Genomic DNA, 13,789 nt, shown 5'->3' with positions numbered 1-13,789 from the left:
GTTATTAAAGTAGAACTACCTCCTTTGTTTATTTCCCACTGAATTTTTTGCTAATCATACTTACATATGCCACACCGCTGCCACTTAGGCCTGTATGGATATCGATGTAGGACTCAGGTGTTTCCTCACACAAGCCACACCCTGACATCAGAGTTTTCAGCACAGCAGCTTCCTGATTGCCAGCACAGGATCCTCGGGCAAAAACCACTGCCCCCACTTGCACAACACAAGGTAAGTTAGGCATAGCCCGTAGCACCTTGGTCTCAGGAGGAAGGAACTGGGAATACAAAGTTAAAGATGCTTAGTGCAGGTCATATCACTAGCTCAAAGGAACATGCAGGTCCCTAGGTTAAGCTGGCCCAGAATGCCAGTGATAAAGGGCACTAAAATCCCAGTCCAGTCTACCTTCAAACATCTAAAAGGATAGATGCTAGACTGATAGTTTGGCACTCTATCATCAGTGCCCTGAGCCAGTGTTTCATCTGGTCCAGCAGGAAGGGAAGACTTGACAAAGAGGAAGCAACACCAGATCACAGTTAGGGGAGAGGGGAAGAGAAAGATACCAGACTGCAGGAGGGGAATACCAATACAAAAGGTAGTTCAGGGTGTCCCAGTCCCTTAAGCCAGCCCTGCTGCTTGGTTTTCTTAATCACACTGCAGTCCCTTAAAAGGAAAAATTATGTTCTTACCTGTTAATTTTCTTTCCTTTAGACGCAGCAGATGAATCCAGAGACCAATGGGATAGCACACATCTACCAGCAGGTGGAGATAGAGAAACTGATTAACAGGTGGTTCTATTGGCTGGCACTCCTACTGTATCTCCAGTATAGCTCCTTGCCCAAGCATCCGTAACCATCAATAGGCATAGCATTTAAAAAACTTCTTTCCCATAACAAATCTCAAAAGGCAATAATACAGAATACAACCATCAATAACTTCTTTCCCATAACAAATCTCAAAAGGCAATAATACAGAATACAACCATCAATAATAACAAACTTCGAAAGTTGTTAAAGATAAAACCGACAGACAATATCCAGAAAGGGTGGGGCTCTGGATTCATTTGCTGCATCTAAAGGAAAGAAAATTAACAGGTAAGAACATAATTTTTCCTTCCTTAGCAACAGCAGCAGATGAATCCAGAGACCAATGGGATGTAGTAAAGCAATCCTCTATTTGGGTGGGAAGCAAATGCTGCCTCTGCAATAATCGAAACACTAAATGCATCCACCACATGCGCCCCCACATCCAACCGGTAATGCTGAGATAAAGCACTCTCGGAAGAACAAGTAGCCGCGAGACAAAACTCCTCCAAGGAAAAAACCTCTGGACCGAATCCAAGAAGTAGCCATCGCTCTGGCGAAATAGACATGAAGTTCTTTCGCCAACCGCTTCCCTGCCATCAAGCAAGCGGAAATAATGTCCTCTTGGAACCATCGAGCGATGGAGGCTTTGGACGCTGCCATTCGTTTGAGGCGTCCCGTGAAGAATGCAAAAAGGTGATCTAAACCACCAAAAGTCGTTAGAAACCTAGCTCACGGAGAACGCTACGCACTTTCTAAAAAATGCAGTGAATAAAAGCACGTCTCCCCAGAAGAAAGGAAAAGTGCGAGTGTCATAAAAGAAAGGATGACACCTCCTTAGAAAGAAATTGTGGTACCGTCCGAACTGACATCCCAGATTTTGTAAATCAGAAATAGGAATCCCCGCCAAACAAGGCCTGTAACTCAGAAAACCGCTGAGCTGAAGCCATGGCCACAAGAAACCCCGTGTTCAACGGCACAGCCCTTTAGAGTCTCAAAAGACAAGGATGAAATGAAGCCTTCGGTAAACTGCAAAAAGTATGTTAATACTATACTCCGGACAGGGCTTTTTAAGAGGTATACGAATATACCGTACTCTGTTTAGGAACTAAGCTACATGAAGCTGAGAAGTAAGCGAAGAGCAATATACCTAGCCCTTGTAACAAGCTAAGGATGGCACTTGAAGCTGAAGGGAATTGAACTAGAGAGTTGCGCAGGGACAGAAATCCCATCCGTCCCCGCCAAAGTCCCACCCGTCCCTGTGAGGAATCCCACCCGTGAGGAATCCCTTCCCATCACCACGAGGAATCACTCCATCCCCACCCGTCCCCGCAAGGAATCCCCTCCATCCCCACCCGTCTCCGCAAGGAATCCCTTCCGTCCCCGCCCGTCCCTATAAACTGAATTAAAGGCTCTGGTAGAAACCCATTTACAAATAAGCAAAAACACTTTATTTATTTTTTTTTTTAATTCTTTATTCATTTTAAAACTTTCATCAAGTGTACAAAAATTGCAACAAATAACATAGATTAAACACTTGTACATCTTATCATTATATCTTATAATTGCAAATATATCCCGCCCTCTCCCATCCTGAAATCCCTCTAGTAATTTTTATTTTTCATATAATAGAAACCCACCCCACCCTTATCTTACATAGTTAATAGAGAAATATTAGACTTTAATTGGAAATATTAATTGGGAAGAATACATACTTTGTAAACGGGTTTCTACCAGAGCCTCTAATGTTTATAAATTTTTATCAACACAACTAATATACTACTGTATCCTGAAGCAAAAAAGAAATATAATTTTTTTCCTACCTTTGTTGCCTGGTTTCTGCTTTCCTCGTGTTCTAATTCAATTCCTTCCATCCACTATCTCTCTTCTCTCTGCGTCTTCCATTTGCTTTGTTACTGTGCCTCTCCCTTTCTCCCCCCTTCTAAATTGGTCTGGCACCCATCTTCTTCCCTCCGCTCCCCCCATAGTCTGGCATCTCTGTCTTCTTCCCTGCCAGCATCTTCTCCCCACTCTCTCTTCCCCATTTCCTTTCAGTGTCCTTCTCCCCCCCATCTTCCCCATGTCCTGTCAGCGTCCTTCTCCCCCCTCTGTCTTCCACATGTGCTTTCAGTGTCCTTCTCCCCCCTCTGTCTTCCCCATGTCCTTTCAGCATCCTTCTTCCCATGTCCTTTCAGCGTCCTTCACCCCTGTGTCTTCCCCATGTCCTTTCAGTGTCCTTTTCCTCCTGTCTTTCCCAAGTCCTTTCAGCGTTCTTCTCCCCCTCTGTCTTCCCCATGTCCTTTCAGCATCCTTTTCCCCCCCGTCTTCCCCATGTCCTTTCAGCATCCTTCTCCACCCCTTTGTCTTCCCCAGTGCTTTCAGCGTCCTTCTCCCACCTCAGTTTTACCCATTTCCCTTAAGCGTCTTTTCCTCTCCACTCCACCTTTCCTCCCTTTCTCTCTCCCTGCCCCTTACCTTCGTGGCGCTTCCCCGCCCGCCCGACAACAGAACAGGCCCGGTCCGACAAGCCTCCCTGCCCTGTAGCCGCGAATCTAAATTACCTTCTTACAGCAGCTGGAGTATTGAAGCTGCTGTAAGAAGGTAATTTAGATTCGTACATCCCCAGGTTTAGAAAAGGGTGTAAAAAAAAACCGAACAAAAGACCCGGTATGGATAACCAATGAAGTGAAGAAAGTGATAGGAGACAAGAAAACATCATTCCGACAATGGAAAAAGGACCAAACCGGGGAAGACTGGAAGGAACACAGGAAACACCAAAAAGAATGTCACCGAGTGGTTAGGAGGGCAAAAAGAGAATATGAAGAGAGACTACTATCGCTATATAGAGCGATGGTCAGTCCACACTTGGAATACTGCATCCATCACTGGTCTCCATACCTAAAAAAGGACTTAAAAGTACTTGAGAGGGTGCAGAGACGAGCAACGAAGCTAATAAAGGGCATGGAGAACTTGGAATATGAGGAACGACTTAAGAGATTGGGATTGTTCTCCCTTGAGAAGAGGAGACTGCGAGGGGATATGATCGAGACTTTCAAAATACTGAAAGGAATCGACCAAATAGAGCACGATAAAAAATTATTTACAATGTCTAATGTGACACGGACAAGAGGACATGGACTGAAGCTAAGGGGGGACAGGTTCAGGACAGATATCAGGAAGTTCTGCTTCACACAACGAGTGGTGGACACCTGGAATGCTCTCCCAGAGGAGATAATTGCAGAATCCACCATTCCAGGGTTTAAAGGTAAGTTAGATGTACATCTCCTTATGAGTGGCTTAAGGTAACATAGGTAAGGTTAAGCTAGATGCGCATCTCTTATGAGAAGCTTAGAATATGGGGACTAATACTATGCCAGGGTACACCTGGCGGGACCTCCGCATGTGTGGATCGCCAGACTTGATGGACCTAGGGTCTGTTCCGGAGATGGCACTTCTTATGTTCTTATGTACTAGCCGGGGGAAATTTCAAATCGTTCTTCAGATACGTTAAAGGAAAACAACCGGCGAGGGAGGAAGTAGGACCGTTGGATGATGGAGACAGAAAGGGAGTGGTAAAGGAGGAAAAAGAGGTAGCTGATAGGTTAAACAAGTTCTTCTCGTCAGTCTTCACAAGTGAGGACACATCCAATGTACCGGAACCCAAAGAGATCTTAAATGGAGACCAAGTAGAAAAACTGTTGACAATAGAGGTAAGCCATGAGGATGTCCTCCAACAGATAGATAGATTGAAAAGTGACAAATCACCAGGCCCGGACAGAATCCACCCAAGGGTATTAAAAAAGCTAAGAAACGAAGTAGCAGAAATACTTCAACGAGTTTGCAACCTATCCTTGAAAATTGGGGAGATCCCGGAGGACTGGAAAATAGCAAATGTTACACCTATCTTTAAAAAGGGATTGAGAGATGACCTGGGGAACTACAGGCCGGTAAGCTTGACTTCAGTTCCAGGCAAGATGGTAGAAGCACTGATAAAAGACAGCATCTGTGAGCACATAGAAAAAAATGGACTAATGAAAGCGAGCCAACATAGCTTCTGCAAAGGAAGATCGTGCCAAACGAACTTACTGCACTTCTTTGAAGGGATAAACAGCCAGATGGACAAAGGGGAACCCATAGATATCATTTATCTCGACTTCCAAAAAGCCTTTGACAAGGTACCCCATGAGAGGCTACTTAGGAAGCTGTGGAACCACAGGGTGGAATGGGACATATACAGATGAGTTAAACAGGCAGAAAGCAAAAGGTTGGAGTGAAGGGCTACTACTCGGACTGGAGGAGAGTCACGAGCGGTGTTCCGCAGGGGTTGGTACTCGGACCGTTGCTATTCAATGTATTTATTAATGACCTAGAAACAGGGACAAAGTGTGAAGTTATAAAATTTGCGGATGACACTAAACTCTGTAGCAGGGTTAGGACGGCGGAGGAGTGTGAAGACCTACAAAGGGACCTGAACAAACTGGAGGAGTGGGCAAATAAATGGCAAATGAACTTCAATATAGAGAAGTGCAAGGTCATGCATATAGGGAAAAAGAACCCGATGTTCAGCTACAAAATGGGGGGATTAGTACTAGGAGAAAGTAAAAAGCGGGCAGAGGACGGGATAGACACACCACAGGAGGCAACACGTGAGGAGACCAGCAGGAGCAACAAATCAAGAGTAGATCCAAAAGAAAAGGTAACAAACTGGGACTTAAATTGCCTATATACAAATGCTAGGAGCCTAAGGACTAAAATGGGGGAGCTAGAAGTTATAGCCGGAAATAAGGACATAGACATAATAGGAATCACAGAGACATGGTGGACAGAGGACAACAAATGGGATGTGGCCCTTCCAGGGTATAAACTCTACAGGAAGGACAGAGCACACAAAAAGGGGGGAGGAATAGCACTGTATATAAAGGACTCCATTCCTTCATCCAGAAGTTTTTTAAGTTTATTATTATTAGGATTTTATATACCGCCTATCAAGGTTATCTAAGCGGTTTTTACAATCAGGTACTCAAGCATTTTTCCCTCTCTGTCCCGGTGGGCTCACAATCTATCTAACGTACCTGGGGCTATGGAGGATTAAGTGACTTGCCCAGGGTCACAAGGAGCAGCGCGGGGTTTGAACCCACAACCCCAGGGTGCTGAGGCTGTAGATCCAACCACTGCGCCACACACTCCTCATAGTGCAGAACAGAAACAACAATAAGGGCAGACAGTCTGGAGTCACTATGGGTTAAGTTAACAGGAGGGGAAGGAGCTGACATCAAATTGGGATTGTACTATCGCCCACCAGGACAGTCAGAAGCAAACGACCTGGAACTGGAGGCCGAACTGAGGCAGGTGTGCAAAAGTGGAAGGGAGGTAGTTATGGGGGATTTCAACTATCTGGGAATAGACTGGGACATTGGGCACTCAAACTGCACGAGAGAAACTAAATTCCTAGAGGCGATAAGGGACTGTTTCATGGAGAAGCTGGTCACAGAACCAACGCGAGGGGATGCCACTCTAGACCTAATCCTCAACGGGCTAGGACCCGCAAAGGAAGTGGTGGTAATAGCACCATTAGGGAACAGTGATCACAACATGATCCAGTACAAATTAAATATGGGAACATCAAAGGTGAAAAGAACCAAAACGACAGCACTCAACTTCAGAAAGGGAAACTACAAGGACATGAGGAAAATGGTAGGAAAAAAGCTCAGCAGCAACTCAGGGAAGGTGAAGACCATAAAGGAAGCCTGGACACTGTTTAAAGGCATAGTGCTCGAGGCACAAGACCTGTGCGTCCCAAGGTTTAGGAAAGGGTGCAAAAAAAATCGAACTAGAAACCCAGCATGGATAACATCTGAGGTTAAAAAGGCGATAAGCGACAAGAAATCATCCTTCAAGAAATGGAAAAAGGATCCAACAAAGGAAAACCAGGAAGAGCACAAAAGACACCAGAAAGAATGTCATAGAGAGGTCAGGAAGGCAAAGAGAGAATATGAGGAAAGACTGGCAGGAGAAGCAAGAAACTTCAAATCCTTCTTCAGGTATGTGAAAGGGAAACAACCAGCCAGAGAGGAAGTGGGACCACTGGACGACGGAGACAGGAAAGGAGCGATAAAGGAGGAAAAAGAGATAGCTGAAAGGTTAAACAAATTCTTCTCGTCGGTCTTCACCAGAGAGGACACATCCAATATCCCAGAACCCGAGGTGATTATAAACGGAGAACCCAACGAAAGGCTGGTACAACTAGAGGTAAGCAAAGAGGATGTCCTCAGACAGATAGACAGACTAAAGAGCGACAAATCACCAGGCCCGGACGGCATCCACCCAAGGGTACTAAAAGAACTGAGAAACGAAATAGCAGAGACACTTCGCCAAATATGTAACCTCTCCCTAAAAACTGGGGAGATCCCAGAAGACTGGAAAATAGCAAATGTCACGCCCATCTTTAAGAAGGGATCAAGGGGAAACCTGTGAGCTTGACCTCGGTTCCTGGAAAGATGATGGAAGCAATGGTAAAGGACACAATCTGCGAACACATAGAAAACAATGGACAACTGAAGGCGAGCCAGCATGGCTTCTGCAAGGGAAGGTCGTGCCTCACGAACTTGCTGTACTTCTTTGAGGGAATAAACAGTCAGATGAATAAGGGTGAATCCATAGACATCATTTACCTTGACTTCCAAAAAGCCTTCGACAAGGTACCTCACGAACGGCTACTTAAAAAACTGTGGAACCACGGGGTGCAAGGGGATATCTACCGATGGATCAAACACTGGCTAGCGGGCAGGAAACAGAGGGTTGGAGTCAAGGGCCAATACTCAGATTGGCAATGGGTCACGAGCGGAGTTCCGCAGGGGTCGGTGCTGGGACGTCTACTATTCAATATATTTATTAACGATCTGGAGACGGGGACAAAATGTGAGGTTATCAAATTTGCTGATGACACCAAACTCTGCAGCAGGGTTAGAAACACGGAAGACTGCAAAGACCTACAAAGGGACCTAACGAGACTGGAAGACTGGGCAAAAAAGTGGCAAATGAGTTTTAACGTAGAGAAATGCAAGGTCATGCATGTAGGGAAAAAGAACCCGATGTTCAACTACAAAATGGGGGGAACACTGCTAGGGGTGAGTAACCTGGAAAGGGACCTGGGGGTGATGGTCGACTCATCACTGAAACCATCGGCGCAATGTGTGACAGCCTCAAAGAAAGCAAACAGAATGCTGGGCATCATCAAAAAGGGTATCACAACCCGGACGAAGGAAGTCATCATGCCGCTGTATCGCGCAATGGTGCGCCCGCACCTGGAGTAAGAACATAAGAACATAAGAAGTTGCCTCCGCTGAGGCAGACCATAGGTCCATCCTGCTCAGCGGTCCACACCCGCGGCGGCCCATCAGGCCCATTGCCTGAGCAATGGTCTATACCTATCTATACCCCCCAATCCCTTTTTCTTCTAGGAATCTATCCAAACCTTCTTTGAAACCATTTAATGTTTTCTTGTCTACAACAGCCTCTGGAAGCGCGTTCCATGCATCCACCACCCTCTGAGTGAAAAAGAACTTCCTAGCGTTTGTTCTAAACCTGTCCCCTTTCAATTTCTCCGAGTGCCCCCTTGTACTTGTGGCGCCCCTTAATTTAAAAAATCTGTCCCTGTCTACTTTTTCTATGCCCTTCAGGATCTTGAAGGTTTCTATCATGTCTCCTCTAAGTCTCCGCTTTTCCAGTGAGAAAAGTCCCAACTGCTTCAATCTGTCGGTATATGGGAGATTTTCCATTCCCTTTATCAGTTTAGTCGCTCTTCTCTGTACTCCCTCAAGTACCGCCATGTCTTTCTTGAGGTACGGCGACCAGTACTGGACACAGTACTCCAGATGCGGCCGTACCATTGCACGATACAGCGGCATGATGACTTCCTTCGTCCTGGTCGTAATACCCTTCTTAATGATACCCAGCATTCTGTTTGCTTTCCTAGAGGCTGTGGCGCATTGCGCCGATGCCTTCAGTGTTGCGTCTACCATCACTCCTAGGTCTCTCTCCAGGTTACTGACCCCTAGTGATGTTCCCCCCATTTTGTATGTGAACATCGGGTTCTTTTTCCCCACGTGCATGACCTTGCATTTCCCCACGTTGAAGCTCATCTGCCACTTTTCGGCCCACTTTTCCAGCTGCGTTAGATCCTTTTGGAGATCCTCGCAGTCTTCCTTGGTTTGAGCCCTGCTGTATAGTTTGGTGTCATCTGCAAATTTAATGACTTCACACTTAGTTCCCGCCTCTAGATCATTTATGTAGATATTGAACAAGAGCGGTCCCAGCACCGACCCTTGCGGAACTCCGCTCGTGACCCCTTTCCAGTCTGAGTAGTGTCCCTTTACGCCAACCCTCTGCTTCCTGTTTGCCAGCCAGTTTTTGATCCATCGGTGGACCTCCCCTTGTACCCCGTGGTTCCATATCTTTTTAAGCAGTCTCTCGTGTGGCACCTTGTCGAAGGCTTTTTGGAAGTCAAGGTAAATGATGTCTATAGATTCCCCTTTATCCACCTGGCTGTTCACTCCCTCAAAGAAGTACTGGTCGCCGTACCTCAAGAAGGACATGACGGTACTCGAGGGAGTGCAGAGGAGGGCGACTAAGCTGATAAAAGGTATGGAAAATTTTCCATACGCTGACAGGTTAAAAATGCTGGGGCTGTTCTCCCTGGAGAGGAGGAGACTTAGAGGGGACATGATAGAAACCTTCAAAATCCGTAAGGGCATAGAGAGAGTAAATAAGGACAGATTCTTCAAACTGAGAGGAGCCACAAGCACTAGGGGTCACTCGGAGAAATTGAAAGGGGACAGGTTTAGAACAAATGCTAGAAAATTCTTTTTTACGCAGAGGGTGATAGACATATGGAACGCGCTTCCGGAGGAAGGGTTTGGATAGGTTCCTGGAGGATAAAGGGATAGAGGGGTACAGATAAAACTGAGGTAGGTTATAGAAGTGGTCAGAAACCACTTCGCAGGTCACAGACCTGATGGGCCGCCGCGGGAGCGGACCGCTGGGCGAGATGGACCTCGGTCTGACCCAGTGGAGGCAACTTCTTATGTTCTTATGTTCTTAACCTTGATAAAGACTTGGGTGTGCTGGTGGATACAACAATGAAGTCAACGGCACAATGCGCAGCAGCCTCAAAGAAAGCAAACAGAATGTTGGGCATTACTAAGAAGGGTATTACAACCAGAACAAAGGAAGTCATCATGCCGCTGTATCGTGCGATGGTACGCCCACACCTGGAGTACTATGTTCAACATTGGTCACTGTACCTTAAGAAGGACATGGCGATACTTGAGAGGGTTCAGAGAAGAGTGACGAAAATGATAAAAGGTATGGAAAACCTTTCATACGCAGACAGGTTAGAAAGGCTGGGGCTTTTCTCCCTGGAAAAGCGGAGACTCAGAGGAGACATGATAGAGACTTACAAGATCATAAAAGGCATAGAGAAGGTGGAGAGGGACAGAATCTTCAACCTATCGGGAACCACAAGAACAAGGGGGCACTTGGAGAAATTGAAAGGGGACAGGTTTAGAACCAATGCTAGGAAGTTCTTTTTCACTCAGAGGGTGATGGACACCTGGAATGCGCTTCCGGAGGTTGTGATAGGACAGAGTACATTAAGGGGTTTCAAAGAAGGATTGGATAAATTCCTGATGGATGCGGGGATTGAAGGGTTTTAGGCAAAGGATCACCTTATAGGTCATGGACCTGATGGGCCGCCGTGGGAGCAGACGATGGACCTATGGTCTGACCCAGCGGAGGCAACTTCTTATGTTCTTGGTCATGGTGACCGAAGAAGAATGCAAACCTGAGACTGTGACCCATCACCCTAGTCTCTGGGAAGAAACACAGTTCTCTCCTAAATGAATAAAAACATCTCCCCGATATACCTATAAATAGTACAGGAGAAAAGAGCGCTGTGCTAATTTGAAGATTCACGTCCAAAGAACTGAGGAAAAGAAACTACCCTTTTCGTGTCGGTCAAATGGCCCGATTGGAAGACGTCTGAATCAAGCAGTCAGTCAAGAAGAAATTAGGTGAATCGACTGGTAGCGCCAAAATGCTACCACTACCCACATTTTCTAAAATGTTCGTGAAGCCTTGGGTAGGCGAAATGGCATGTGCCAAAACCAAAAGCGCTGCTCCAAGAGAGGCAAGCAAACCTAGTGCCGATTCGGAGTCCATAGTGAAAATGTAAATCTTCTCCCAGTTTTTCTGTAGAAATGTTTAACTCTGAGAAACTAATTCAGCAGAATGGGATCCAGCCTGCCCAATGCCCCCGTCTTGGGCACCATGCAGTAAGTGGAACAACATCTCTTAGTTCCCGAAGAACTACAAGAAGTGCCCTGAGGACCAGTAACACTTAAAAGGGAAACATAGAGACTCCAAGAACGAACCGGAAATCTGAGGAGGATGCAAAGTTGCAAGCATCCTGAAAAATGTGCACAGCCCCCTGATCTGACATTATAGCGTCTTCTCCCTCCTGAAAAAGCCTGAAGAGTCATCAAATCACAGTGCTAAACACCACCCGCAAACACCGCAAACCATACAGGAACAAGACCTACAACAGAAACATAAAAAAGCTAACATATTCTGAAATCCCTACACCAAACAGCTACGAAAAGATTAAGGGATACTACCTAAATACCTGCTCCGTGAGAAACAAAGCACACATAATAAATGATTGGATACTACAAACTAAACCTGATCTACTGTTTCTGACAGAAACATGGATGATCTCTGACACAGACACTGCTGATCTCATTGTGCCGTGAGTTGCCTTATGTCGACCCAGTCCGGAGACAAACCGAGACTGGGTGACCTAGCACAGGTCAGAGTCTCTCTGGTAATCCCCTTGAGTGCTAACCCCAGAGTCCAATTAAACAAGCAGCTTCCTTCAAGGGAATACAGCAGGAACACAGACATAGACATATAAGTCTGTCCAAGCTTGTCCCAAAGCTGGTGAAACACGTACAACTTGTCTGAACCGGAAAGGAGAGAAGCCGCAGCATACCCTGACCAAAGTCAGCTGTAAATAAACTACTGGAACGCTGCCATCGCCAGAGACCCAAGCGCACGCCTGATTCTCGCTGACATGTGGCCGCTGCATCAACACTCCTAGAAACATAGTCGGATTCAAGCCCCGCAAAATTTACCCTGCTGTGGCCTGCATAGAAAGAAAATCAGACTCGGGGAATAACCAGAAGAACGGTGTGGTGCTTCCCACAGCGCCGGAAAAAACATGTCCCATCTCATGCGTGCTGCTATAAACCGGCACCTGCACAATCAGCTGCACATGGCCGTGACAAACACCGATGAAAGAGAGCCTCGGAATAAACAGGACTACTACTGCTGCACTGAAACTCAATGAGGAGAACAAGAGCGAGCATGAAATTGCACTGCTACTGCCGCGCTGTAACCAACAAGGAAACCAATTGCATGCATGCAAAGGGCGGGAAAGTCCCGGCTCCCTCAATGGATTTCTAGTCATAAAACTTAGCCTCAATAAAATATCCTTCCTTAAACATATGTTGACTGAACCCACAATACTAAGACTCCCAAACAGAACCTGAAGTTCAAACAACAGTAAAAAACACAAAAGCTTGTTGTTAGGGCCGGTTGAAGCCAGTGAGAGCTGGATGTGCAGCACTAACAGAGCAGAATGTAGCAACTGTGGTATCCTTTTTTTTTTTTTTTTTTAATAGAGAAGGGAAAGAAGAAAAAATCGAGACCCAGTCAGATCCTCTAGCAATGGAGGGAGGGTGAGGCAGGGACCTGGGGGGGCCCAGGTGTAACCCTTAAAGCCGGCACCGTTCAGCCGGACACCCCTGTCTCACTGAAGAGAAAATCTCAACAGGAGAAATAGCATTGCCAGCTCACTGAAGAGAAACCTCAACAGGAGAAACAGAATAGCAGTCTCACTGAAGAGAAAGCTCAACAGGAGAAAATAAAGTTCCAGTCACAGCCAAAATCCAGGAGCTATTCGAATAGCAACCATCACCTGCTGGGAGATAGAGCATACTGGAGATACAGGAGTGCCAGCCAATAGGACCACCTGTTAATCAGTTTCTCTATCTCCGCCTGCTGGTAGATGTGTGTTATCCCATTGGTCTCTGGATTCATCTGCTGCTGTTGCTAAGGAAAGGCTAGGTTACTACTCTACCTATGCTCATGAACTCCTAGAAGAGAAAGAAAATTAACAAAAACTTGCTGTTAAAGGGGCATAAAGTTCTAAAACAGCAACATTGAAAACCTCTCTGGGAACAGATGCATCCTACTTTCCATCACAAGACTAGATATTGTAAACAGAAGGGAATGTAGAAGTAAAGGTTAAAGGGGATGGGACTTGTACGAGAAAGCACAGTTACTTACCGTAACAGGTGTTATCCAGGGATAGCAGGCAGATATTCTCACATGTGGGTGACGTCATCCACGGAGCCCCGACGCGGACAGCTTTTCAAGCAAACTTGAAAGAAAGTTCAAGCTTGCTGTGCTGCACCACGCATATGCATGCCTTCCTGCTCCACTGGAGGGCGCATCCCCACCTTGTGGTCCTCAGTTCACATAGCCAGCAAAGAAGCCATCCCCGGGGAGGAGGGAGGGTTGCGAGAATATCTGCCTGCCGTCCCTGGATAACACTTGTTACGGTAAGTAACTGTGCTTTATCCCAGGACAAGTAGGCAGCATATTCTCACATGTAGGTGACCTCCAAGCCAACCAAAAAAGGGAAGGTGGGAGGATGGCAAGTTAGGAAAACAGATTACGCAAAACCGACTGGCCAAACCGGCCGTCGCTCCTGGACAAAGTATCCAGACAGTAGTGTGAGGTAAAGGTAAGAACCGAAAGCACAAGAAAGACCAAGTGGCAGCCTTGCAGATCTCCTCGATAGGCGTAGACCTGAGGAAAGCGACCGAAGCCGCCATCGCTCGGACCTTATGTCCCGTGACCCGACC

The 13,789-nt window shown here is 46.3% G+C and overlaps 1 protein-coding gene across 4 annotated transcripts in view; it reads right to left on the bottom strand.

The window, feature by feature from the left end:
- The window catches only part of PYCR3 (pyrroline-5-carboxylate reductase 3), a 95,510-nt gene that overhangs the window by 24,432 nt on the left and 57,289 nt on the right, over positions 1–13,789 (bottom strand). For 3 of the 4 annotated variants that reach the window (XM_033933417.1, XM_033933418.1, XM_033933419.1), the window contains one exon: positions 65–277. The exons of the other annotated variant lie outside the window; for it this stretch is intronic. In XM_033933417.1, coding sequence (XP_033789308.1) covers positions 65–277 — 213 coding nt within the window. The remainder of the gene's footprint in view (positions 1–64; positions 278–13,789) is intronic. 4 annotated transcript variants of the gene reach the window in all.

The sequence above is a fragment of the Geotrypetes seraphini genome, chromosome 2 (genome assembly GCF_902459505.1).
Source record: "Geotrypetes seraphini chromosome 2, aGeoSer1.1, whole genome shotgun sequence".
In the NCBI taxonomy this organism is placed as follows: domain Eukaryota; kingdom Metazoa; phylum Chordata; class Amphibia; order Gymnophiona; family Dermophiidae; genus Geotrypetes; species Geotrypetes seraphini.
This window is presented reverse-complemented; position numbering and strand designations above follow the sequence as displayed.